Source organism: Phytophthora sojae (assembly GCF_000149755.1).
Source record: "Phytophthora sojae unplaced genomic scaffold PHYSOscaffold_2, whole genome shotgun sequence".
Taxonomy (NCBI): domain Eukaryota; phylum Oomycota; class Peronosporomycetes; order Peronosporales; family Peronosporaceae; genus Phytophthora; species Phytophthora sojae.
The window spans coordinates 5,911,508-5,935,002 of record NW_009258116.1 but is presented as its reverse complement, the minus strand read 5'-3'; the positions used below and the strand labels follow the sequence as shown (position 1 = coordinate 5,935,002).

At 54.9% G+C, this 23,495-nt stretch overlaps 11 protein-coding genes across 11 annotated transcripts; 4 read left to right on the top strand and 7 right to left on the bottom strand.

Moving 5' to 3' along the window:
- Nucleotides 1-502: 502 nt before the first annotated feature.
- PHYSODRAFT_479110 (hypothetical protein) lies at nt 503-2,464 on the bottom strand (the record flags this gene model as incomplete). Its single annotated transcript, XM_009521672.1, has 9 exons — nt 503-655; nt 729-792; nt 859-1,356; nt 1,440-1,476; nt 1,538-1,591; nt 1,743-1,815; nt 1,887-2,201; nt 2,267-2,334; nt 2,416-2,464. The coding sequence occupies 9 exons, from the start codon at nt 2,462-2,464 to the stop codon at nt 503-505; spliced, it is 1,311 nt and encodes a 436-aa protein (XP_009519967.1).
- A 68-nt stretch (nt 2,465-2,532) lies between these two features.
- PHYSODRAFT_486273 (hypothetical protein) lies at nt 2,533-3,634 on the bottom strand (the record flags this gene model as incomplete). Its single annotated transcript, XM_009521671.1, has 5 exons — nt 2,533-2,589; nt 2,727-2,853; nt 2,927-3,207; nt 3,287-3,376; nt 3,470-3,634. The coding sequence occupies 5 exons, from the start codon at nt 3,632-3,634 to the stop codon at nt 2,533-2,535; spliced, it is 720 nt and encodes a 239-aa protein (XP_009519966.1).
- A 497-nt stretch (nt 3,635-4,131) lies between these two features.
- Nucleotides 4,132-6,005, top strand: PHYSODRAFT_487168 (hypothetical protein; the record flags this gene model as incomplete). The annotated part of the gene is made up of 2 exons (XM_009521670.1): nt 4,132-4,233; nt 4,305-6,005. Coding segments are annotated over 2 exons (1,803 nt in total), but the record flags the coding sequence as incomplete, so codon positions are not given.
- Nucleotides 6,006-6,253: 248 nt separating this feature from the next.
- Nucleotides 6,254-7,257, top strand: PHYSODRAFT_480671 (hypothetical protein; the record flags this gene model as incomplete). The annotated part of the gene is made up of 2 exons (XM_009521669.1): nt 6,254-6,315; nt 6,396-7,257. The coding sequence occupies 2 exons, from the start codon at nt 6,254-6,256 to the stop codon at nt 7,255-7,257; spliced, it is 924 nt and encodes a 307-aa protein (XP_009519964.1).
- A 536-nt stretch (nt 7,258-7,793) lies between these two features.
- On the bottom strand, nt 7,794-9,368 carry PHYSODRAFT_483447 (hypothetical protein; the record flags this gene model as incomplete). The annotated part of the gene is made up of 3 exons (XM_009521668.1): nt 7,794-7,886; nt 7,960-8,516; nt 8,594-9,368. 3 exons carry the CDS (start codon nt 9,366-9,368, stop codon nt 7,794-7,796), a joined length of 1,425 nt encoding a protein of 474 aa, XP_009519963.1.
- Nucleotides 9,369-9,546: 178 nt separating this feature from the next.
- Nucleotides 9,547-13,585, bottom strand: PHYSODRAFT_344769 (hypothetical protein). The gene is made up of 7 exons (XM_009521667.1): nt 13,269-13,585; nt 12,865-13,182; nt 11,685-11,882; nt 11,317-11,598; nt 10,972-11,196; nt 9,744-10,897; nt 9,547-9,655 (listed from the first exon to the last, which is right to left on the bottom strand). Exons 1-7 carry the CDS (start codon nt 13,332-13,334, stop codon nt 9,643-9,645), a joined length of 2,256 nt encoding a protein of 751 aa, XP_009519962.1. The 5' UTR covers nt 13,335-13,585; the 3' UTR covers nt 9,547-9,642.
- Nucleotides 13,586-17,613: 4,028 nt separating this feature from the next.
- On the bottom strand, nt 17,614-17,790 carry PHYSODRAFT_478150 (hypothetical protein; the record flags this gene model as incomplete). The annotated part of the gene is made up of 1 exon (XM_009521666.1): nt 17,614-17,790. A coding segment is annotated over one exon (177 nt), but the record flags the coding sequence as incomplete, so codon positions are not given.
- A 171-nt stretch (nt 17,791-17,961) lies between these two features.
- Nucleotides 17,962-18,327, bottom strand: PHYSODRAFT_447690 (hypothetical protein; the record flags this gene model as incomplete). The annotated part of the gene is made up of 1 exon (XM_009521665.1): nt 17,962-18,327. A coding segment is annotated over one exon (366 nt), but the record flags the coding sequence as incomplete, so codon positions are not given.
- An 18-nt stretch (nt 18,328-18,345) lies between these two features.
- On the bottom strand, nt 18,346-18,570 carry PHYSODRAFT_416145 (hypothetical protein; the record flags this gene model as incomplete). Its single annotated transcript, XM_009521664.1, has 1 exon — nt 18,346-18,570. A coding segment is annotated over one exon (225 nt), but the record flags the coding sequence as incomplete, so codon positions are not given.
- Nucleotides 18,571-19,759: 1,189 nt separating this feature from the next.
- Nucleotides 19,760-21,725, top strand: PHYSODRAFT_554756 (hypothetical protein; the record flags this gene model as incomplete). The annotated part of the gene is made up of 6 exons (XM_009521663.1): nt 19,760-20,323; nt 20,402-20,444; nt 20,526-20,779; nt 20,839-20,971; nt 21,046-21,613; nt 21,665-21,725. 6 exons carry the CDS (start codon nt 19,760-19,762, stop codon nt 21,723-21,725), a joined length of 1,623 nt encoding a protein of 540 aa, XP_009519958.1.
- A 1,018-nt stretch (nt 21,726-22,743) lies between these two features.
- PHYSODRAFT_325763 (hypothetical protein) lies at nt 22,744-23,217 on the top strand (the record flags this gene model as incomplete). Its single annotated transcript, XM_009521662.1, has 1 exon — nt 22,744-23,217. The coding sequence occupies one exon, from the start codon at nt 22,744-22,746 to the stop codon at nt 23,215-23,217; it is 474 nt and encodes a 157-aa protein (XP_009519957.1).
- Between the last annotated feature and the right edge of the window lie 278 nt (nt 23,218-23,495).

The following is a 23,495-nucleotide window of genomic DNA, read 5'->3' as shown; positions in this document are numbered from 1 at the left end:
TAATGGAAAACGTTTCAGTGCACCGTTTATCATATCTGCTCACCAAGTATTTTCAGTGGTTGGATATCCATGAAGCACTTTCAGAAGTAATGGTGGTGCCAGTCAATTTCATCAGTCATTTCTTCTCTTTGGAGTCTTTCTGTCCCGGATCAAAAGCAAATAACGAGCTCAAAATGATCTTCAGTAAATTTCTGAACCCAACATTGCACGCGTTCAATTAGGAGCCAAAAGAGCGCATTGTTAATTCCTTCAGCTCTGGAGGGGATTGGCGATCGCGTTTTGCCAATGCCACTGCCGTTTGAAACCCTACAAACATCCAACGTAACTCCGCACGCAGATTACCACACGTGTGCAAGACAGGCTGGCGACGCCCGCTGGACTTAGCTGTAGCTCGCGCAGCCCTATTTCATCCAGTCAGTGACTGTTGGCTGTTTAAGCAGCTCCGCGTGATAGAGCTCCTTGTCGTATCCATAGTCGAAGAAAAGCTGCAGCAGCATCACCATTAGACGTCGACTACATCCTGACGTAGATAGAGAATTCGTACCTCTGTGTGTGGTTGAATGTCATGGGTCGCATACAAGCCAATCCGAAAGTCGCTGCTCACATTCATGATCTTGCATGCGCAGTTTGGATTCTTCTTGGAATGGTTAATGAACTGGAGGGACACATTTGAGGTCAGCTTCAGTTCCAACACACACGAGATAATTCTAGTTGGCCCCAACACATACCCTTGTCTTGTTTCCCTTTCGCGTCGAATCAATCACAGTCTTGGTGTCCAGGTTAAACAGGTAGCTAGCAATTTACACAAAGACGTGTTAGCCAGGGGTAGTCATGATGGAAACAGAACGCTCATTCTACCTGCGGTCGACTTTGTCGTAGACAGATCCACGTCTATCAGCTTCTTCCTGCGTGACCATCTCGCCGATGTACTCGATAATGAACTCATCCTTGGCCACAAACTCGTCCACGAAAAGCCCCCAGCCAGCTGCGCCCAGATTAGAGCGGCCCATTCGAACATGCTTTTGTCTGCCTAGCGCGATGCTGCGGTTCTGGCAAGACGTTTGCTGCTTCTCGTCCTTAGTTTTGTCCGCGTTGCAATCATACGCCTCGCCCTTTTCACGCGCAGTAATTTCGTCTGCGCAGCACACTTTGCACAAGTCGAGGTCACACTCCCGACCCGCACAGAAGCACGGGCATGCCTTAGTTCGGCAACGACCACGCTGGCACTGGCACCCTGGGAAGAAAATCTTGCACTCATCGTGAGCGCAGTGGCAGTGCTTAGAGCAAAAGATACCGTCCTCGACGCATGAGCACACGCCTTGCTCACAAGGCCCCTCGTGCGAGCATGGTTCGATTCTAGATTTACAAAACATGAATAATTAAATCGCATGAGACAACATGAAGCGGCTCCAGCAATAATGGACGAAACTGAAACGTACTTGATCTGAACCGAGTTCACCACCCCATTCTGGGAGTCTGTCGTGGTTAGTACGTACAAAATAAAGCGAACAAAGTCAGCTTTGAAATCGTATACAACCAAATAAATACGACAATAATGTGCAGCCTAACAAAAGCCCGGCAACTATAGTCTCTCCAGTCTCAGGAGGAATATGAAAGGCGCATGCATCTCTGCTCAGTATATGTCACTCCATGCGGCCGCGATGCTAAGATCTTCACGCACCGCAGCGTATCTAGGGTGACAATGAAACATACAGAATTCAAAATGCATAATACCAACGTACTCTGTAAATGCGCAATTGACATCCGTCCATTCTTCTTCTTCTTCGAGCGACGACTTTTGGACGGAGGTTGGACCTATTACGCAGTGCACAAGTAAAAGAACAATTAGTTTTGCGCTGACAAAGACCGCCTTCTCCTGGGCGTACCTCTTTTGGTAAGGTGCGGTCGTTGATGTCGTAGTACTCGCACAACTCCGACACTTCCATGCAGGTCTTGTCACCGAGTATTTTGGCCATTTCGCAGAAATTGCCTGAGCAGAGGAAGTAGGCTCGCGCACATATAATACGCGTTTTCTTGTTCCACCCGAACGTGGCAGAAATGGCACGAGCTTTCGAGAATCCGTTCACGCTCGAAGACCTTGTTCGGCCCAGGAAGCAATCGTTGCCGCAGTTCCGTCCTCTGTTTATCAACGTGTCCTTCTCCTTCAAGTTGAGCGCAACGGCATTTTGCTCTGCAATGCTCTGTAGATCGCAGCACACAGAGTATGAGTTTCGAATACAAAAGTTTTCGTCTAATACATTCTTACCAGTTTTGGCTGCTCGAGACACCCATGGTAGTCGCAGTCGTACACAAAACAACGTCGACAGAAAAGACCTGCACCCAGAACACAGCACACGCAATGGTCAGTGCTACAGTTTAAATTGCGAAGTCAACCCCACGATAAAGAGCACGTACTGCGAAACGAATCAGCGGACTTTTCGTAGAGCTCGAAGTAATTCTCCATTGAGATATTGGGCTCGTCGGCAGAATCTTGAAGCTCGTCCTTGGATCCATTTTCTTCACCAGTAGGAGTCAAATTTCTGTGCCCGTTTGCAGCGGCCATCGCTTCTGTGCGCCGTTTCTTCTTCGCTGCGCGCTGCATCAAGCGCAAGTTCTTGTGCACCTCAACTAGCACCTACTTGACAAATAACGACAGCAAGTGAATAGACCAGTCCAGCGCATACTCTACGCAACACGAAGACAAGCTGCCCGACCTCCTCTTCCACTTGAATAACGTTGGCCACGCGCTTGAGATCACTCGGCGTGAGGTCCCACGTGGACTGAAGTGTCTTCAGCACGGCCTCACACATTTCCTTGGTAAACTCGACTTCACACGCACTCGTCCGTTGCTGTCTAAAGTCAAGACAAAGTATCCCCGTCAGGTCCGATGCAAATATCGCTCCCAAGGCAAAATATAAACTCTCACTTGATCTGGTAGAACTCGGACACGACGTCCTCTTCGTCGTCGTCGCCAAAGTAGGGCAGGAACTTGAGCTGCGGCTCGTCCTCCACCTCGTAGTTCTTGGCGAGCGCCGTCCACATGGTGGCGGTTGGGATCGGCGGCACCTTCGGCAGAATCACGGCGCGCTTGACCAGCATCTCGCTGGGATTGCTCAGCTGGATCCTGATCGTGTGCTTCACGCGGCGGTCCGGAGACACCGGCAGCTCCGACGCTGCAATAAACAAGATAAATATTAGTACATCATACTCTCATTTAGAATAATATGTCAACGACACCTCACTCACTCTGCACGACTCCAAAGCCTTGCATGGCTTCATGGAACACCTCGCTGGCCCGTGCCGGGTATTCTTTGCGTCGCCGCCGCTGCTCGATCAGGTACAGCGAGTTCTTGAGTCGGTTGCGCGCCACCTCCGTCTAGTCATATCGACAACGAAAAATAAATTACTGCGTCAAAAAATAAATTACGTCGATGATCAACTGCAATGCCGCGAGCCAATCAACGCGTACGCTGGCGGCGATGTGGTGGCTGCGGATGAAGTGATTGAGCGCCTCGGCCGCGTGCGCGCAGAGCTGCTCCTCCATCTCCGTCTGGGACGGCTCCGAGTTGTCGCGCTCGTCCGAGTCGGAGCCGTCGGCCGCCGGCCGCTTGCGGCTCGCATCTTCGCCCGCCATTTGTGTGTTAGTTGTTGCTATTAGTATTTTTTTTACTACATGTAATGAATTCCTGAGTAGGAGGTCGTAGGAATGTTACACGTAGATTTCTCGATATTTAGTGTTGGTGTGGTGCACACAACAAACGACACTGGCGCAACATCTCCGATCTAACGGGCGTTGGATGGCGGACAATTGCCACATTTGCGGACAAATGGCTTCGACCGAGAGGAAGGCGGCGTTCGCCTCGCGCTCCGAGCGCGCGCTGGTGCTGAGCATCGTGCGCGAGGACTTCGGCGACGTGGCGGAGCGCGTGGCCGAGGCGCTGCTGCGCTCCGAGGGCCTGCGCCTGGCCGAGCTCGCCCACAAGCTGCAGCGCCGCAGCTCCGCGGCCTCGCCGCCGTCCGTGCACGAGGTGCGTTGCGTTGCGCTGGCGACTCAGGCGGGCACCCGCCATAATTGCAATTGCATGCATAATTAATTGCTAACTGTTTATGTGTTTTTGCAATTAATTGCCTGTGCAGATCAAGTGCGCGCTGCTCAAGCTGCTGCAGCACAACGTGCTGGACGTGACGCCCGTGGCTGGCGCTCGCGGCGGCGCGCCCACTGTCGCCTACAACGTACGAGTGGCGCATTATTGTTATTGTTATTGTTGTGCTGACGTTGATCTTGTTGTGTTGCAATGGGGCAGATCAACGTGCAGGAGGCGCTGTACCGGCTGCGGTTCCCCAAGTTCATCGAGCTGGCCAAGGAGACGTTCGGCGTGCAGGGCGAAGTGGTGATGGAGGAGATGCTGGTGCAGGGCCGCGTGCGCATGGACCAGTCGCTGGAGACGATGGCCTACAACTTGGCGGAGCAGCGGCGCCAGGAGCAGAAGCAGACGGCGCAGGAGGCCGACGCAGAGCAGGCTGCAGCCGCCGAGGACGAGGAGATCGGCGAGGAGGAGCTGGACGAGTGCCGCCACCTCGTGCGCGAGACGTTCGTGGAGATGGCCAAGAAGCGCTACATCTCGCGCGTGCACCCACTCGACCTAAAGGTGGCGGAGCCGGAGGAGGCGCCGGAGTTCCCGGCCTGCATCATGCGCGGACATGAGAAGGGCGCCACCAGCAACTTGAACAGCAAATCGGCTGCTGCTGCCGCGTCCAATGCGGAGGCTGGAAGCGCGTTAAGCGCAAACGGCGTGAACAAAAATGGTAAAGCTGCCGACGAGGACGGAATCACAGTGCGTGGAAAGAAGCGGAAGGCGCCGGCACCGTCCTCAGGTAATGCGATTCCGGTGGAGCTGCAGATGATGCTGGACGCGGACGAGGCGGCTCGTAAGGAAAAGGATGATTCGGAGGCCGAGTGGGAACCCAGCTCTGCCAGTTCTTCTACCTCGTCTGGACGTGGCAATAAGCGGAAGAAAAACTCGAAGCGCGCCAAGCTTCCCAGTCGTGGTACGTCGTCTGGAGATGGCACTACCGGTGGTGAGACCAGCGGCGAGGATGCGCCGGACGGCTCGGGCGCGCACACCGACGAGCGCTCGCTCGTGTGGCGCTTTGGCGTGACGCAGCTCCTGCGCGATCTGCGGCACAAGGCTTGCATTAGGTTTGCGACGGAGAACATCAACGCTGTGGCTGGTGTCATCGTGGCGGCGATGCTGCAGCACTCGTCGCCGCGCGAGCGCGAAAAGGACGAGCCCACTTCGTTCCCCGTGTCGGCGCGCGATTTGTTTGACATGGAGAGTGTGAAGAAGGCCCTGCCTCCTGAGGCTAACAACCCATGGCGCCTGCTTCTCAACTACATCATGGTCATGTGCCGTGACAAGTCAGGAATGGTGATGAAGGTGGCGCAGGAGGCGTTCGACCCCACCCAGACGCGTGCAGGTGACGGCGGCCAGTACGTGGTGCACATGCAGAAGATTGTGGAGTTCCTGCAGCAGGCCACCACCCACGCGTACATCCAGGACAAGTATGGCGTCGCGAGCGCTCGTATCGTGCGCCTGCTGATGGAGAAGCGCCAATTAGAGCAGAAAACTATCGGCGAGCTGGCGCTGCTGCCGTCCAACGACGCGCGGCATCGGCTGTACGAGCTGTACACGGATAAGCTGCTGAAAATGCAGGAAATTCCGAAGCGTGCAGACCACAACCCCGCATTCACATTCTTCTGTTGGTCCGTGGACGTACCGCAGATGCAGGCGCGGATCACGGAGCGCGTGCAGGACTCGCTGTGTCGCCTCCGCCGCCGGCGTAAGTTCGAGGCGGAGGAGAACAAGGAGCTCATCGCTCGGTCGGAGCAACTGGTTGAAGCCAACGATCTCGACAAGTTCGACAAGCTCAGCCGCTCGCTCGACCGTCTCGACCGTGCCATTATCCACCTAGACGGTATGCTCATGCTCTACCGCGACTTCTAGTTCTTCCAGAATAAATGCGTGTCAGAGCAAGTCGACAGTTGACAAACTGCAGCCGACAGCCGACAGTCGTAATATATCTGCTACAAACATCACTTCTACTGCCTCCAGTGCTGGAGGCGCCTCGAGGTGGTTGCTGTGTTCACACCAATTTTAGTTGATCGCCGACGTCTCGAGCCGTCTGCTCTCCATTTCTCGAAACGACGAGTGTTCGATCTTCATAAGCTTCTCCGTGACGATCGCCGAGCGAGATGGACTACTATGAGCTGCTGCAAGTCCCGCGTGGTGCCACCGAGCAGGAGATCAAGAAGGCGTAAGTACCAGCGTTGATGGTTGTGTGGATGAGCACGGACTGACTGACTGAATCGGTTGCGATATGTTGGTCGTTGGTAGTTACCGCAAGCTCGCGATGAAGTGGCACCCCGACAAGAACAAGAACAATCTCGTGGAAGCCCAATACCGTTTTCAAGAGATCTCGGAAGCTTACGATGTATTGAGCGACCCGGAACGCCGAGCCATCTTCGACCAGTACGGCTACGACGGTCTCAAGAACGGAGTGCCCGACGAAAATGGCGACATGCGCGACGGCTACGCGTTCAACGAGCGTGCGTCCGAAGACGTGTTCAACAAATTCTTCGGTACCAACAATCCGTTCGGGGACTTCGGCTTCGGGGATACGCTGCCGTTTGCCAGCTCGCTGCGCAAGAAGGGCCCCGAGAAGGCCGAGCCCATTGTGCAGGAAGTCGTGTGCACACTGGAAGAGCTCTTCCTGGGAACCTCCAAGTCGGTGGTTGTTGAGCGCAAGCGGTTGCAGAACGACGAGCTGGTGAACGACGCCAAGACTTTCGTGATAAGGATCAAGCCTGGCTGGAAGGCCGGCACTAAGATCACGTTTGACCGCGAGGGCAACGAGACTCGCACCAACGAAGCTGGAGACGTGATTTTCCAGGTTGCGCAGCAGGAGCACAGTCTGTTCAACCGCGACGGTGCCCATCTTGTGTTCACGGCCAAGTTGAAGCTTAGCGAGGCACTTGGCGACTACTGTGTGGAGGTGCCAACACTGGACGGCCGCAAGCTGGCGATTTCGTGCAACGAAGTGGTTAGCCCGAGTTCTGAGAAGGTTGTGAAGAAGGAGGGAATGCCGATTTCCAGCCAGCCTGGCGAGCGCGGTGACCTGCGAATTAAATTCGACATTGTCTTCCCACGCCATCTCACGACACTCCAGAAAACTGCACTGGCGAAGATCTTAGGCTAAGTTCTAGAGTGGATTAAAAAAAAACTTGAGATTCAAGGTGACGTCAAGTCTCTATTGATGCCAGCTCAATCCACACGCTGTCAGGCTATGACAACTGCATCTACACTTATTTGCGCTTCTTGTCCACCTTGGGGAACGTCACGAACGATTTCGAGTTACTCAGCACGGCACCCATCACCTGCTCATCATCGCACAGCAGAGTTGCCTCGGCCAAAGAGCGCTTATCTTCTGGCACTGCGAGGTAGTCCAAGATCTTCGTGGCTGCAATTGGAACGACAGGTTGCAACAAGATTGCTACGTAAAACACGACAAACAATCATTAGGCATATAAGCATAGCAGCAGGTTAAACCCATGTGAGCACTTACCACTTATACGTGCTGCATCGATAGCAAGGTACAGAATAGTGTCGAGACGCGCTTTTGTGGCCTTATACTCGTCGGAAGTCACATCTTCCGAGTTCTTGAGGGTCTTCGACAGAACCCACGGTTCCATGATCGTGAAATATCTTGACATGAGAAGCAAGTGATAGTAGGAGTTAGAATTGTAGTGGTGTTCCTCCGAGGAAGGGCATAGCGTACCGGTTGACGTCGTGGAGGAAGAAAACGATCTCTTCGAGACCGCGCGCGAACTGTCAGTGTACATCAAGCGCAGTGTTAAAAAATGCAAGAGACCACCACCAAAAGCATGGTTCCAAGACGTACATCAGGCGTATCGAATAGCTGCTCAACCTTGGCGGCAAGAGCTTGGCCCTTTGCCACAAGTTCCTTGTCTTCAGGTGTGAGGCGATCAAGCTGAGGACGCTTCGGCACAATTCCCTTCACGAGAACCGACTTGCCGGTGCTACGAGAAACCAGGTTACCCAGCGTGTCAGCGAGCTCGCTGTTGACACGGTCCTCAAGGGTGTCGGCGTTGAAGTCGCCGTCGTTCGTGAGCACCCCCTCTCTCAGCAAGAAGAAGCGCACGAAGTCCGATCCGTACTTGGACAGCATCTCGTGGGGGTCCACCACATTGCCGAGACTCTTGGACATTTTGACGTTGCCAACGGTCCAGTGCGCGTGCGCCACCACCTTTTTCGGCAGCGGGAGTCCTGCCGCCATGAGGAAAGCTGGCCAGTAAATCGCGTGGAACTTCAGGATATCCTTGCCCACGATGTGATAGTCCGCAGGCCAGGCGCGGTCAACGTCACCCGGGTATCCAGCGCTTGTCAGATAGTTGGTCAACGCGTCCAGCCACACGTAGACGCAGTGCTTGTCGTCATCTGCACCCAAAACAAACAGTAAACCCTATGAGCCCTTCAAAACTAACCCGCCCAACCACTAATAGAGTCCACAATACCTGGGACCTTAATTGCCCACTGGATCTTCTCGCTCAAGCGTGAGACCGACAAGTCCCTCAGTCCGCTGGTCACCGCCGCACGCACTTCGTTGTACCTGGACTTGGGCACGATCACGTCCGGGTTCTCGTCCAGCCACTGCAACAGTCGGCCCTGGAAGGCCGAGAGACGGAACTTGTAGTTCTCCTCGCGCAGCATCTCGACGGGGTGTCCACTCTCCTTGGACACTTTAATCACCGTCCCGTCGGCCTCCTCCCTGTCCTCCACCTGCATCTCCGTGAGGAAGCTCTCGTCCGACTTGCAGTACCACGACTCGTGGTTGCCCAGGTAGATGTGTTCGTTGTCGCGGATGGTCCTCCAGAAGGCGGCCACGGCCTCGTGGTGGTCCTCGTCGCTCGTGCGGATGAAGCGCGAGCAGTCCACGTTGGCCTCGTCGAAGATGGCGTTGAAGCGCGACGACACCTCGTCGCAGAAGGCCTTGTAGTCCGTCGTGCCGCTCTTTTCCGCCGCCTCCTGCACCTTGAGCCCGTGCTCGTCCGTGCCCGTCGTGAACAGCACGTCGTGCCGCTTGACCTTGAACCAGCGCGACAGCGCGTCCGCCAGCACGGCCGAGTGCACGTGGCCGATGTGCGGCGCCGCGTTCACGTAGAAGATGGGCGTGGTGATGAAGGTCTGGCTGGGCCTGGCCGGCGAGGACGACGCGGATGACGCGGACGACTGCAGCCGCGCGCAGAGGCTGCTGCGCGGGCGCGCGATGGAGCGACGCAGCCGCAGCATGGCCGGCGAATGATACAATCGCGAAGTGAGCTGCCCGCCGCACATCAAAAAATGCAAAAAAGTTGAGGATGTTGTTGATTCGAAAGAGTGACGTGGAATCGTTTCTTGTCAATTTCATGTTGAAGTGCTGCTGCGCTGGATCGCAATGCCTGCAGGCAGGATGGACGAGCTCTTCGTTGTCTAGTTTGTACCAACCGGTATCGTGTATCATTGATTGAATATTTACTACAGCCCCGGGCGACTATGTATGACCAAAGTACTCTCGAAGAGGTCCTTACATGAGCTCGCTGCACAGGCACAAGAAGACACAAAAGGGGTAAAGTTAGTCAGGGTGCTCGGCGCCATGCAACACAGTAACAGCAGAGAGAAACTTACTAGGCAGGGCCACCTCCGCCTTCGGGCACGGTCCACTTGATGTACTCCTTCGGCATTTTGATGGAGCAGCACTTGCAGTGGACGCAGTTCTGAGCGTTGATCACAAGCTGCGGGACGCCGTTGGCCTCGCTGCCATCCGTGTACTCGTAGACGCGGGCAGGGCAGAACCGCTGCTCCGGGCCAGCGTACACGGGGAACGACTCCTTTGAGGGGACCTCCGCGAGCTCCGGCTTGATCCGCAAGTGCGCAGGCTGGTCGTGGTTGTGGTTGGTGCCGCTGCGCTGCAGATTCGAGAGCAAGTCGAACGTCAGCTTGCCATCCGGCTTGGGGTAGTCGATGGGCGTGAACTCCTTGGCCGGGCGCGTCTTCGCCGAGTCCGCAACGGTGTTTGGAATGGTCCACGGCTCCTTTCCTCTGAGGACGTGCGTCGCCACTCCAGCGTGCAGCAGACCAGGCAGGAAGCCCTTGTGGAAACCAGCGTGAACGTTGCGAACAGCCTTCAGCTCCTCAGCAATCCACGACGATTCCACAGCACCCTCGTAGCTCGAGATGTCAATCGCGGGCTCTTCAGGGTTGATTTCCGCCGTCTCAGCCACAGGCTCGGCGCCAGTGGCAGTCAAAGCCTCGTACGCAGCCTCAGCAGCCAGCATACCCGACTTCATAGCAGTGTGCGTGCCCTTGATCTTCACGCCGTTCAGGAAACCAGCCGAGCAACCGATCAGACCACCGCCAGGGAAAGTCAACTTCGGGATAGCGTGGTAGCCGCCCTCGTTCAGGCAACGAGCACCGTACTGCACACACTCACCGCCCTCCAGGTACTTCCGGATGGCCGGGTGCGTCTTAAAGCGCTGGAACTCCTCGTACGGGTTGATGTACGGGTTCTCGTAGTCCAGACCAACGACCACACCAATCTGCACGAGGTCGTCCTCCATGTGGTACATGAACGATCCACCGAAGGTCTTGTCCATCAGCGAGCGCTGGAGCGGCCAGCCCAGCGTGTGCTGCACGAGGCCAGCCTGGTGCTTCTCCTTGGGGATGCGCCACACCTCCTTCACACCAATGCCGTACGTCTGCGGCTGGACGCCTTCGCGCAGGTTGAACTTCTCCATCACCTCCTCACTGCACGAGCCGCGGCAACCCTCACCAAAGAGCGTCTGCAATAGCAATAAGCAACCATTAGCACAAAGTTCAACCCTGTAGCTCCATCTCACTCCAGCGGCAAACGTACCACACGCGCACGCAGCTCCATGCCGCGAGCGAAGGTGCCCTTGGGCTTGCCGTCCTTGCCGATGCCGACGTCGCGGGTCGCAACGCCGCCCACCGAGCCGTCCTCGCGGTAGATCACCTCCGAGGCCGAGAAGCCCGGGTAGATCTCGACGCCGGCCTCCTCGGCCTGCTCGCCCATCCATCGCACGAACTTGCTGAGGCTGATGATGAAGTTGCCGTCGTTGTGCTAAGGGTTGGCAAATCCCAGAGGAAAAGATACGCATTGTTAGTCCAAGATATTTCGCGTCTGCTGCATCCGCAACCACCAGAACACGCAAAAGAAAAGAGAAACGGACGCAACGCTCACCTCCTCCTGGGGCAGCAGGAAGTGGGGCAACCCCAGAGACTTGTCCTCCGTGAGCAGCAGGAACTGGTCCTTGGTCACGGGCGTGTCCAGCGGCGCGCCCAGCTCCTTCCAGTTGGGCAGCAGCTCGTCCAGCGCGCGCGGCTCGAACACGTTGCCTGACACGATGTGCGAGCCCACCTCGGCGCCCTTCTCGACCACGCACACGGACAGGTCCGTGCCCTTCTCGGCCGAGAGCTGCTTCATGCGGATCGCGGCCGCGAGACTCGCGGGGCCGGCGCCGACCTTGATGGAGTTCGTCATATAAAGCGTGAGTCTATCTATTAATAGATGCCAGCGACCATCACTCTGTATCCACACAGCTCTCTCACCAGCAGCACGTCGTAGTCCATGCCCTCGCGCGGCTCGTTGAGCATCTCCTGGTCCTCGGGCGTGAGCGCGGCGGACGAGAGCCAGCGCGAGTGCGCGGCCGACCGGCGCGGGAACGTCTTGAGCTGCGAGCGCAGCGACAGCGAGCGGCGCCACATGCTTCGGGGCTTCTGCTTCTTCTTGGGCCACTTGGGCGCGAGCTCGGGAATTCCGCAATGAAACCCTCACGTCCGCCTGCGTGCACGTCACACACCCAAAGGGCCACACCCTACAAGCGAAATGGCCAATCGGAGGGGATCCCGTCGGCAATTGGCCGAAAATAGATTCTGGCGGTCCAAGTATGCGAGCTGGAGGGGTGAAGCGATCATGCTGTTGTTGCTGTTGTTGCTCCAGTGTGACGCATACCCAGCAACCCGAGCCGAGCCTTTTCCAGCCATACGCCGGCATTTTGCGCGGTACTGACCACAGACGTGGGCAAGGATTTGAGCTTCCTGGTGTGTGGTCTTGTTGAACGCAGTCAGCAGCGCCGGCTGAGGCGGGGCCGGGCGTTAAATCTATCTAGCTACGACCGTGGTCCTTTGATGCATGGTGCATGCGCTGAGGCACCGATCAAACGCGGCATAGTTACAAGAAAGTTGACGCCGATCAACACCTCCGTTCACTTTACTACGGAAAGGATGGATACGGCGGCAATCTCTTCAGTGTTGCAGCAGCTTTGGAGGACGGAACGAACCAGCGCCTGACGTTTGCCCAGTGAGCATTCAACTACAGCACGGGTCGAGTTCCCCATCGTCCTCGTCGTGCAGGGTTCGAGGCCGCTCTCTCGCCGACGATCCCGGGCGAATTTTGAGCCTGAGCAGCAGCAGCAGCGGCAGCAGCAGCAACAACAACAACAACAGCTTCCCCTATCCGAGTGCTGCTTGGGCTCAAAACGTCGGCGAACGTCCAAACCCCGGATTGGACCTCGACGGCAGCAGCACTTGCAGCACATCGGAGCTTCCAATCGCCCGATTGGATGCATCCCAACTTCAAACTGGAGCACTAGCGAAAAGCGCTTGCTAAACGCCAAGTCCCCGGCCTGGAGCTCCATCGACCTGGAGCTCCATGATGGAGTTCGCCGAGGTGTTTTCGCATCCAGCGAATGGTCCCCAAGGCAGCGTCCGGTTGTTGTCGCGTTCTCACCCGGCACGTCCGACGGTCCTCGCGAGGCGAGCCCCGGCAATGTTGGTCGCTGCGCTCCGCGATTGGCGCGCTCCAGCTTTGCTGCTTGGTGCTGGCCTCAGATTCCGATGCGACAGTGGGGACCCCATAGAAACGCTCCTGGTGCCAGCGTATGCAAAGTAGAGGGGTAAAGCACCGCTGCGCGTCATCACGGCCGTGACGCTTCGGGGGTACGTGGCGCGTATCTTGCAACGGACGTGAGACGGCCCGACGGGAGCTGCTGGCCGCAAGTCCTGCTTTGCGCTTCACTTCGGGTTTCTCGCGGATCCGCGTGGACAGCTAGACACACACGATGAGGGAAGGTGGAGCTTCGTATGAGCGCGGTGGTGTTGACGAGGCTTCCTCGCTCTTTTAACTTCTGCTACGCTACGTTGCTGGGTCAAGTGGGACGTACCGGGCCAACCGTTGCCGTTCATCCCATTGCGCTTCATGCTGCTGCAGCGGGTTGACGTTGCCTTTGTTGAGGTGCAAGCACCCTGGCCTCCTGTGTCGAATGTGCATCCGTTGCTCTTGTGGAGGTCTGAGGTGCCAGCGCCATTTCCGATTCGGAAAGCGCGTTCTGCAATTTTAGCGTCAAGGGCAATCCCACGAAGACAGCGCGATGCTGCGGGTTCGCGTCCAGTGTCGCTGCGCTTCGGCTGGGGTCTGTAACGCGTTCCGCTTAAGAAAATAACTTGAACACTGTGATAGGGAAGCTGGCACTTCCTAAAGTGTTGATCGCCGAGTAGATTCAAAAGTGGGGAATCATAGCATGCTTGCCCCAGCGCTCATGCCTGTCAGTGTCTACTTCTAGATTTCTGCTCTTCTACGGATTGTTCTCTTCTACAGATAGTTCTCCCCAACTCCTAGTTGACTCTTCACGTAGTCCATGCCAGCTGGGGTAATGCACTGCAAGACCCCAATGTGTGTGAGCATGGCTTGAATAACCACCTCACACTACAATTCCCTCCCAAGCCATGTTCACTCAAAAGCTCTCTGGGAAGTCTCTTAGGTTGCACTGCCACCATAGAGATATAAGCTAACATGCGGCCAACTGACCACAGTTCATGCCAACAAAGTATCTTGTTTAGCTTGCATAACTATATGCAACGTCAACGACTTAAGCACCTACGTGGTTACTTAGTCTCAGACATGACTCTAGCACACACTGTGTACTCTAGTCGCGATGCTATCCAGCGGCTCGGCTGCTAGTGCACTGCACTGCCGCCAAATCACGCTTTCAGCAAATTGTAGTACGTCGTGAGCTTTTCATCCTTTGCTCTATCGACGTAGGCGTCAACTAACACCTTTACGTCTTGATGCATGACCTTCAAAGGCTCCCAGGAGTCCTCAATAGCCTCAAGACCTTCCCAGCTGATGGCCAGCTGATAGTCGTGCATGTCTTCATTCCAACGGTGCTGGTGAATAGCCTCCACCTTTAGCACGATGCCTTGGGCTGCGATATGCTCACGCAGCTCTTCAGTCACCTCCAGATCGCACTCTGCGAAGAACTTCAACCGGGAGGCATGCACGTTGCTCTCCCTCCCGGTGACGAGATGCTTGACTGTGAACGAATGGGCGTTGCACTTCGTTACGACGTAAGGGCCGACCCACGTCACGAGGAGTTTGTTCTGGTTCTTTTCATCTACGCGAGATCTCAGCACATAGTCTCCGATAGAAAAGTTCACCATCTGATAGCCTTCGGCACGTTTCTTGTTCAACAACGTCCGCCGTTCACGTTGGTCTGTCACCTCTTGATGCATCTTCTCAATGCTGCTCCTCAATGCTGCCAAAGACTCCTCCATGGTCTGCCTCGAGGTGTCCACACTGATAGGAGCATAACCAGGGACGAAAATGGTCGATATCGGACTTGGGCATGGCAGCCCCGTGAAGAGCTCTTCCTGCCAGCGACGGCACCGGTGAGTGATTGAGATTAGCTTGGACGAGCGGGATTAGATGAACCTAGTCTTGGTATGAGAGTGAGTACTCTAGTATCATTGCTCGCAGCACCTGCAAAACATCGCGGTTCACGCGCTCTACAGAGCCGTTCAACCACGGGCTGTATGCCACGACGAACTCCTGCTTCGCCTTCATGAACTTGCTAAGTAGAGCCAACACCTGGTTCTTGAAATGCGTAGCGTTGTCACTGACCCATGTTTTGGGCACTCCGTAGCGACTGTGCCACCACATCATTGCCTCTGCAGCTGCTGGACCGGTCGGCGCATCGCAAGGTATGAGCTCACAAAAATGGCTGAAGTTGTCTTTGATAATCAGCAGGTACTTGCTTGTTCCGAAACTCTCCCCTAGAAAAAGAAAATCCCAGTTGATAGCTCCATTGCGAACGTCCGAGCGAAAACAAGGTCCCCATGGACGTGGTATCACTCCTCCACCCTTTACATGATCGCAGAGCAGACAGCTCTTCAGGAACCGCCGAGCCCTTTGCGCCATCTCCTTGAATTTAAAGATTCGCTTGATATGGTTTAGCATCACTGCCTCACCTCGATGACCTTGAGGACCGCAGTGTGACACGATAACCAGTCTCTGGATGAAGCCACTTGCTCCTTCCGGCACCCAGATCTTGCCGTCGGATCGGTACACTCCATCGTCGCCTTGCGTGCAGGCCTCTGGTCTGTCTTGTAGATGAGCTTTTTGCGTGGCGGCAATCTCGTTTAGTGTTGGCCAGACGAACGAGTCTTTGTCAAGTCTCAACAATGGTCGTTTTTCTGCCTGCGTCTGCATGCGCGTCACTCGCTTGAACCTCATCACTGATGTAGGCGGCGCACCACCCCAGCGAGAAACTAAATCAGCCCAGACGTTCTGCTCACCCTCTATATGTGCGATAGTGTAGCGATACTCCGTCAATTTGAGTGACCATCGAAGCAATTTCCCTCGTACATGCTTCTTCGTTTCCGGGTGTGGTGCAAACATGTAAATCAAATTGCGATAGTCGCAAAAGATTTTAAAGCCCCCAGGCCGCAGCAACAGGTAGTTCAAGTCGTCACACGCTGAAACAACTCTTTCTCCGTGACCGACCAGTGTAGCTGCGCGCCTGTAAAAGTCCCTCCTTTGCAGATCAAAAGCTCGTGGTTTTGCTCAGTCACAGGCTTTGCGTCATCCCAGCTCTCCACTTGAGTCAAAATGGCCGACCATCCAACATCCGACGCATCACAAACTAATGCGAAGGCTGCGCTGTCTTTCGGATGGGCTAGCGTTGATGAGTTCGCCAACAGCTTCTTTACAGTCGAAACTCACGAGCTCCGACTCGTTCAGCTGCAGCGCAATACCAGCCGCGACTCGCTTGGTCTTTCGTTTTCCCTCGAGCGCTCGATCCAAGCATTGCTGTAGTGGCTGTATAGTTCGGGCGTAGTCGATCAAACTATCGCGCATCCAATTAGATGCACAGATAAATTGCTGTAGTTCACCTGCCGTGGACGGTGGAGGCATGTTCGACAGAGCATTGATCCGTCTGGGATCATGCGTGATGCCGTTCTCTGAAATTACTTTGCCGCACGAGGTCACTGACTGCTGGTACAAACAAGTCTTCATTACACTGAACTTCAACCCATAGTGATCCATAGTGTCAAACAAAGTCTCCAGTGCCGCCAGATATTCCTCGATGGTGTCTGCAAACAGGAGCAGATCATCAATCCAGATCAGCAGAGACTTGTAGACCAGCTCAGCAAAGCATTTCTCCATTGTAGCCTGAAAATGCAAGGCCGCATCGCAACTACCCTGAGGTACTCGAGTTGGTGTGAAGACGCCCTCGTCGGTCGCGTAGGATAGCATCTCTTGACTCGACTCAGCCAGCGGTAGTTGCCAAAATCCCTTAATGAAATCGAAAAGTCCATAGTGCTTCTTGTGCCTGGCATGTTGCAGCTTTGCATCGAGATTTGGCATGACTCCGGCGATAGGCTCAGTCAAAGCGTTCAAAGGCTTGTAGTCGCTTGTCTGTCGAAAATCCTCCGTTCCCGGCTTTCTCACTGGTAGCGCAGGACACGCCCATCGACTGGCCTGGTTCCGGTATACCCAACCCAGCTTCACAAGCTTGTCGTTGAACTCTCTCATGAACTTGCTTTGGGCTGGTGAGTATTTCCTTGGCTTACATCTGTACGGCTTTGCACCCTTCTTCAATCGAATCTCGTAAGCCGGTACTCTCGCAGGAGGGTCATTCCGGAGATCGATGCGCCAAATATCGTGTTTCCTCACTAATTCTTCCAATTGATGCCGATATGCTACGGGGAAACCCGCTTTTACCGCATCGTCAACCAATTTGATCAACTGCTCCATGATCTCTGCCAGATCTGGATGCTCAGTTCTTTTATCGCCAACGCTGTCGTATGGATCACAGTCGTCGTTGACTTGAGGTTGTGCAAGTTGCTCCAGCAACCTGTCCACATCAATTCCCAATGACTTCAACAAGTCCTTACCCACGATAAATTCATCATCATCATCTTCAATTAGCAGACACTCGACAGGTTTCTGGTGTTCAACGATGCCAGCGGCTGTGCCAATTTGGATGACCAGGTCTACAGCTTTCACAGCCTCGACCCAATGCCCCCCAACTGCACGGCCCTTGATCGGTTTTTCCCGTTTCCTTATCGAGATCTCTTTCCCCATTACTGCGTTGAGCTCTGCTAGCGTCTTGACGTTGATGAGACACCGACTCGACCCAGTATCTGCGCAGTAAGGCTTTCGGAGGACACCATTCAGCAGAACGGTGCCCGCCTTATTTCAGTTTTCCTCGCGAAGTCGCTTCATGTTCACATCGCTGGACGCTTTGTCCTTGTTCTTGTAGAACTGCTTCGGCAATTCTCGCTTCTCAGCGTCACTGGCTTCAGGGCACTTAGAAAACCAATGAGGTCCTCCGCATTTTAGGCATCCTTTCTTCGGTGCGGTAGCAGTAGGTTTTCCTTTTGCCTCCGGACGTGGTTGATTTCGCGCAGGAGCACCTTCTTTCTTGCGTGAGTCATGGTTTTTTCGCTGTCCGTGCACGCCAGACTCGGCTCTGAGCTTGGCCTTCTTTCCGCCGCGCTCGTGTGTCTGACGTGGCGTTTGAACATCATCCGAGACCCTCTTCTTCTTTGATCGCCGAAAGTCTCGGTCCTGCTCAAGTGCCTTGGCCAGTATCACATCGTGCAACTTGCACTCATCCGTCTTGGCTCCAGGCGATTGGTACCGCAAGGCGTTTTTCACCTCCTCCTTCAATCCTTCCGGGGTAATCGAGTTGACCAGCAAACTGCATTTTTCTTTCCGCCCGGTTTCCGACTCAAAACAGGCATGCAGGCCGTGTTCTTCAATTATGCGCTCGCAGGAGATGAAATATTGCAGCACTCGCTCGCTAACGTCACTCGCCTTCAGGTTGAAATGCAACTCTTTCTTGAACAGAGCTTGCACGTCGGGCAGAGTGTGGTTCTTCACGGAGTTGATAATGTTGTCGATCTCGCTACGCAGTCTGTCGTCATCGACTTCAGTCACTGCAACTTGCCACCGGAGCCGACACCATGTCTCTAGCAGCTTCCGATCGAAAGAATCCTTCACGGATCTCGTCACCGCAGCGTAGTCCTCTCCCGAGGTCTGGCAGCGCGCTCTCATGATGTCTTCATAGACCTTCCGTTCCTTGCGCCACTGGACAAGGGCGGCGTGCGAGGTCGACGTGATTTTAGGGGCCAGCACCGGCGTGAAGATTGGGTGAGCACCATCGTACTCTCGTTCCTTCATCGGGATCTTCTCCTTGCTGGGTCCTGGCTCCATCTTCTTCAGTGAAACGAATCCCACTAAAGTCGACTTTGTAACGCGTTCCGCTTAAGAAAATAACTTGAACACTGTGATAGGGAAGCTGGCACTTCCTAAAGTGTTGATCGCCGAGTAGATTCAAAAGTGGGGAATCATAGCATGCTTGCCCCAGCGCTCATGCCTGTCAGTGTCTACTTCTAGATTTCTGCTCTTCTACGGATTGTTCTCTTCTACAGATAGTTCTCCCCAACTCCTAGTTGACTCTTCACGTAGTCCATGCCAGCTGGGGTAATGCACTGCAAGACCCCAATGTGTGTGAGCATGGCTTGAATAACCACCTCACACTACAGGTCGTACGCTGGTTAACCTTTACAGCTGGCAGCTATGCTGTGCGAGCCACGGCAAACCGTGGGATCCCCCCCCCTAAGTCCGTCATGACGACCATTCTCCCGGTATTTTTCGCTTGGCTATCTTCACTTCTGCACTTGCCGCACAGGCGACGCAAAGTACTGCTCTGTGGTGGTCCCTCTGGGATGTCGAGGTGATGCGGCAGTGAGTTGTTGGAGAGCCGCTCGTTGAACATGCAGAGTCTGCAAAACGCACAACTACTGTAGCAACCTACTGGGAATGTAATCGGGTGGGGTTGTGCAGTAGCAAGCGAAAACAACTCCACTTTGCCGAAGATAGTTATACAACCCGACATCGACCTGTGCGTGGGCTCCGTCTCGAATGTAGCGATCCACAGTATTGGTCGCAAGCGCCACGTGCAACAATACAATGACCAAGATACCAGGCTACAGACTTGCACAATGGTATGCACACGACTACCGGTAGTGCGCCGAGAATCTATCAGTCGTGCAGCGCCGCCCCCCCCCCAGGGCAGCTTGTCGTCTTCCTCATTCCGGCTCCACGACGCATTCGACACCCCGAAGAGGACAACGTGAACGGTGACATCCGTCTTTCATAATGTGTCCGAATATTTTCCTTGGCTTCACACAAGAGATGCGTCGTCGGCTGCTGCGAACTCGGCATCGGTAAACTCGTGGACCCATGTCATCTTGTTTGTCTTCAAATAACTGCACCAAATTGAAGACGTAAAGTTGCTCGTTCAAACGTAACATGAGGGGGGCATAACCTGATTACGATGGTGAAGGCGTTCGTGAATGGCAAGATCTGGCAGTGGGGGGAGGGCTCGAGCTCCGTCGCGGGGCCGTTCGCCGAGTGGATGACGGTGTCGGAGGGCGGCCGCATCGCCGCAGTGGGCAGCGGCGCTGCTCCCCCCGCCAACGAGACGGAGGATCTACACGGGGCACTGGTGCTGCCGGGACTGCACGACGCGCACATCCACGTGTCGATGCTGGGGGAGAGCGCCGAGTGGCTCGATCTGTCGGGCTGCACGTCGTTCGACGAGTTCCAGGCGCGGCTGAGGAGCTACGACGCCCGGTACCCGGACAAGGCGTGGGTCGTCGGCATCGGCTGGGCGCAGGACGAGCTCTCTAGCAGCGCGCGGTACCCGAGTCGCCGCGACATCGACGCCGTGATCAAGGACCGCCCCGTCATCCTGCACCGAGCTTGCTGGCACATTGCAGTGGTGAACACGAAAGCTCTGGAGATCGCAGGCGTGGACTTGACGGCCACGAGTCACAACGTCAAGCACGGAGCCATTGACGTCGACGAGAAGGGCGCCACGGGCGTCCTGAGAGAAGACGTAATGTGTTCATTGATTAATGCAATTCTTGAAGACTGGGGGAAGACTGAAAGACCAGTGTTTTTGTTATGAGTGCAGGCCGTGCAGATCATGGAGAAGCATGCGAACGAGCCGTCGCTGGGTGCGTGTCAATGGCGGTGGTTGTGTGTTGAGAGCTCTAGGTTTGAGTGACTGACTGGTCGTTTCACTGTGGATCGTGCAGATCTTCGAGTCCAGTACTTGAGGAACGCGTTGGCGAGATGCGTGATCTCGGGTCTAACTGCTGTTCATACAAACGACGAGGACGCGTGGCGAGTGTATGCCAAGCTGCAAGAGGAAGAGGGACTGCCTGTTCGTGTGTACCTGACACCGTCGATCCACGAACTGGGAAAGCCTACGACGCCGAAGCCTGGTGATTGCAGCGGACTACTGTCGTGCCACCGCATGAAGATTTTCAGCGATGGCAGCCTGGGAGCGGTAAGGCTGAAAACGCACACAAATACGAAGGTGCTCATCTTTTGTCGTTATGTTACCAGGAAACAGCGGCATTGCGCATTCCGTACAAGGGCACGAGCAACAAGGGAATCCTCATGAATTCAGATGAAGAACTCATTAAAAAGATTGCCGATGCGACCGATGCTGGTTACCGCGTCGAAATCCACGCCATTGGTACGCTCTCTTGGGGTTATAGTCTGCAATAATAACTGCATGAAGCATTTATCTGACGAAACACTACACTTCAGGTGATCGCGCTGCAGAGCAAGTTCTGACAGCCCTCAGGGCCGCCAATGTTGGGCCGGAGAAACGCCCCATTCTCACGCACTGCCAGATCCTTGGTGAAGATCTGATCTCCCAGATGCGTCATCAAGGCGTTATCGGCGACATCCAGCCATCCTTCACTGTGACGGACGCCGCTTATGTGCGCAAGCGCTTGGAAGACGACGTCATTCCCTTTTCATACTGTTGGAAGCGGATGCTGGAGAACGACGTCGTGTGCGCAGGAGGAAGCGATGCGCCCATCGAGACGTGCAATCCGTTTCAAGGCATCTACGACGCCATCTACCGCTACAAGCCCAACCAGCCCCAGGACGTATTTTTGCCAGAAGAGCAGCTCTCATTTGACCAAGCTCTGGCGCTGTACACTAAGGGTGGTGCATTTGCGGCAATGGAAGAAGACGCTCTCGGCGAGATCGCTCCAGGTTTCCGAGCTGATTTTGTGGTTCTCCGACGAGACGTGACTCAAGATCATGCAGCGCTTGTGTCACGTGACCTCGTGGAGAGTGTCTGGGTGAACGGGAAAAAGTCATACCAGTACGACCCGGTGGGGTCAGCTACGTCGACGAACCCACAGCACGATCTCAGCAACAGCTTACTGCCAGGCAAGAACGGACCCATGCGCGTGTGCCGATGCTGTCGGCGATAAAATATTTCGCTTGTAGATTGCCGTGCGAGCAGTTCGGACACACGCAGATCAATTTCAACCGAAATGTGAAGAAGCTTCCATCGCTGCGATACAGTAGCTGCTCTTATCGGAGCGGAGGCAGGGGTGGTGTCTGTGGTGTCTGCGAAATCTTGATCTAAGGTGGTAAGGACAAGTCCATAGAAAGAAGATAATATCTTCTCTTTCTCTCTATTTCGCGTTTGCAGTTGCTATTTTTTGCGGATCTCTATGCACTGAGCGGACTAGCACGCGTCGATGTTTCCGCTGCCAAGTTGAAGTCAACAGCAAGCAATCTGCCACTCCGTTGGATCTCCGGATGGCCTGAGGATTACTTTTGCCATCTGAATGCCTGCCAGAAAGCAGTATCACGACCAATCGAGAAAAATAATCATCTTCCTGTGTGCGTCTTCAAGATCGATATGCCAGACCTGCTCCAAAGCAGGTCAGTACTGTAGGATGGCAAGTTGATGTTGGGGTCGTAGCCGCAAGCAATGGATAGGTCTTTTCCCATCGGTGGTCACGTTCTGCGCCCCAGAGACGTGTATCGTGCAGCCCCCAGCACCCCCAGCATTTCCAAGAGAACGATTGTTGCTGGGCCAGTTATGATCGTTCTCTTGGAAATCAATGCGGAGGACTAAGTATCCGTTAACCTCTTGATATTTGTATATAAAGAAATGGTTCGTAGCTACGGCAAGCTTACTTGTTGCAGTTCTGTCTTCTGTCCTCCTCAAGCGTCCCTGGCTACAGTACAAGTACACGCATCCACGGTGGTGGACACAACACTCGGCTACTTGCACGCATGTAGTTGAAGTATTCCTATAGTACGCGCACCCGAGAGGTTTCGCAAAGCAACTTGTGGGAGTTAGCGACAATACATTCCCTACCCCTCTATAGAGACGTGTGTCTACAAGTTGTGCTCGACTCGTCTAGAACGCCCTGTACACGTTGGTACTTGAGGAGATACGGGTAAGCATTTTACAATCTCCCAGCAATCTTTACTATGGAGAAGCCAAGCCAAACGCACAACAACCCCGTGGAGGAGGCCCCACCGACGAAGCGTCGTAAAACGATGGTCCGCTTTACGGATGAGCTTGACTTCCAACTGATCCAGGAAGCTCAAGCGAGAAATCCGTATGGGAAAGACTACGGGAAGAAGACCCAGGCTTGGGCTGATGTAGCTGCAGCTTTGGAAGTGGACGTCGACGGTCGCCGTTGCCGCGAGCGCTGCAACCAGCTCGTAGATGCGTATGAGGCAAAGCAGAAGGCGAGTGAGAAACGAAGCGGGCCGTGTGAAGAGTACACGCCGAAGGACGAATGTCTGGCGGAGTTTCAGCACTCTGCAGCAGGCATGCAACAGCAAAGCTCACACGCTCAGCCTCAGCGAGGTTGTGCACGGTGTACACACCAGCTGCAGCAGATCGCATCAATCGCGGCGTACGTACCGCTTGGGTCCGTCCGACCTTGCGATCGCTGATACTGTAGATCGTTCTACGCTACCCTTACGATTGCACCTGTCAGTCCCGTGCCGAAATACAGACAACCATGTGACTGAGAGCGCGCGCGTGGGACTATACCGTACGGACAGAAGTCGGAGATGCTCACCTACCCAAAGCACTTGCGTGTGGGCTTGACCCGCTGTTATGGACTGCTGTTTGAGAGCAATATAGAGACCACTATGGAGTTGACCCGCTAGCACATCCCGAGGAGAGGCCGACCTGGCTTCTGCATTGCAAGTTGTTCACCTGACCGCTT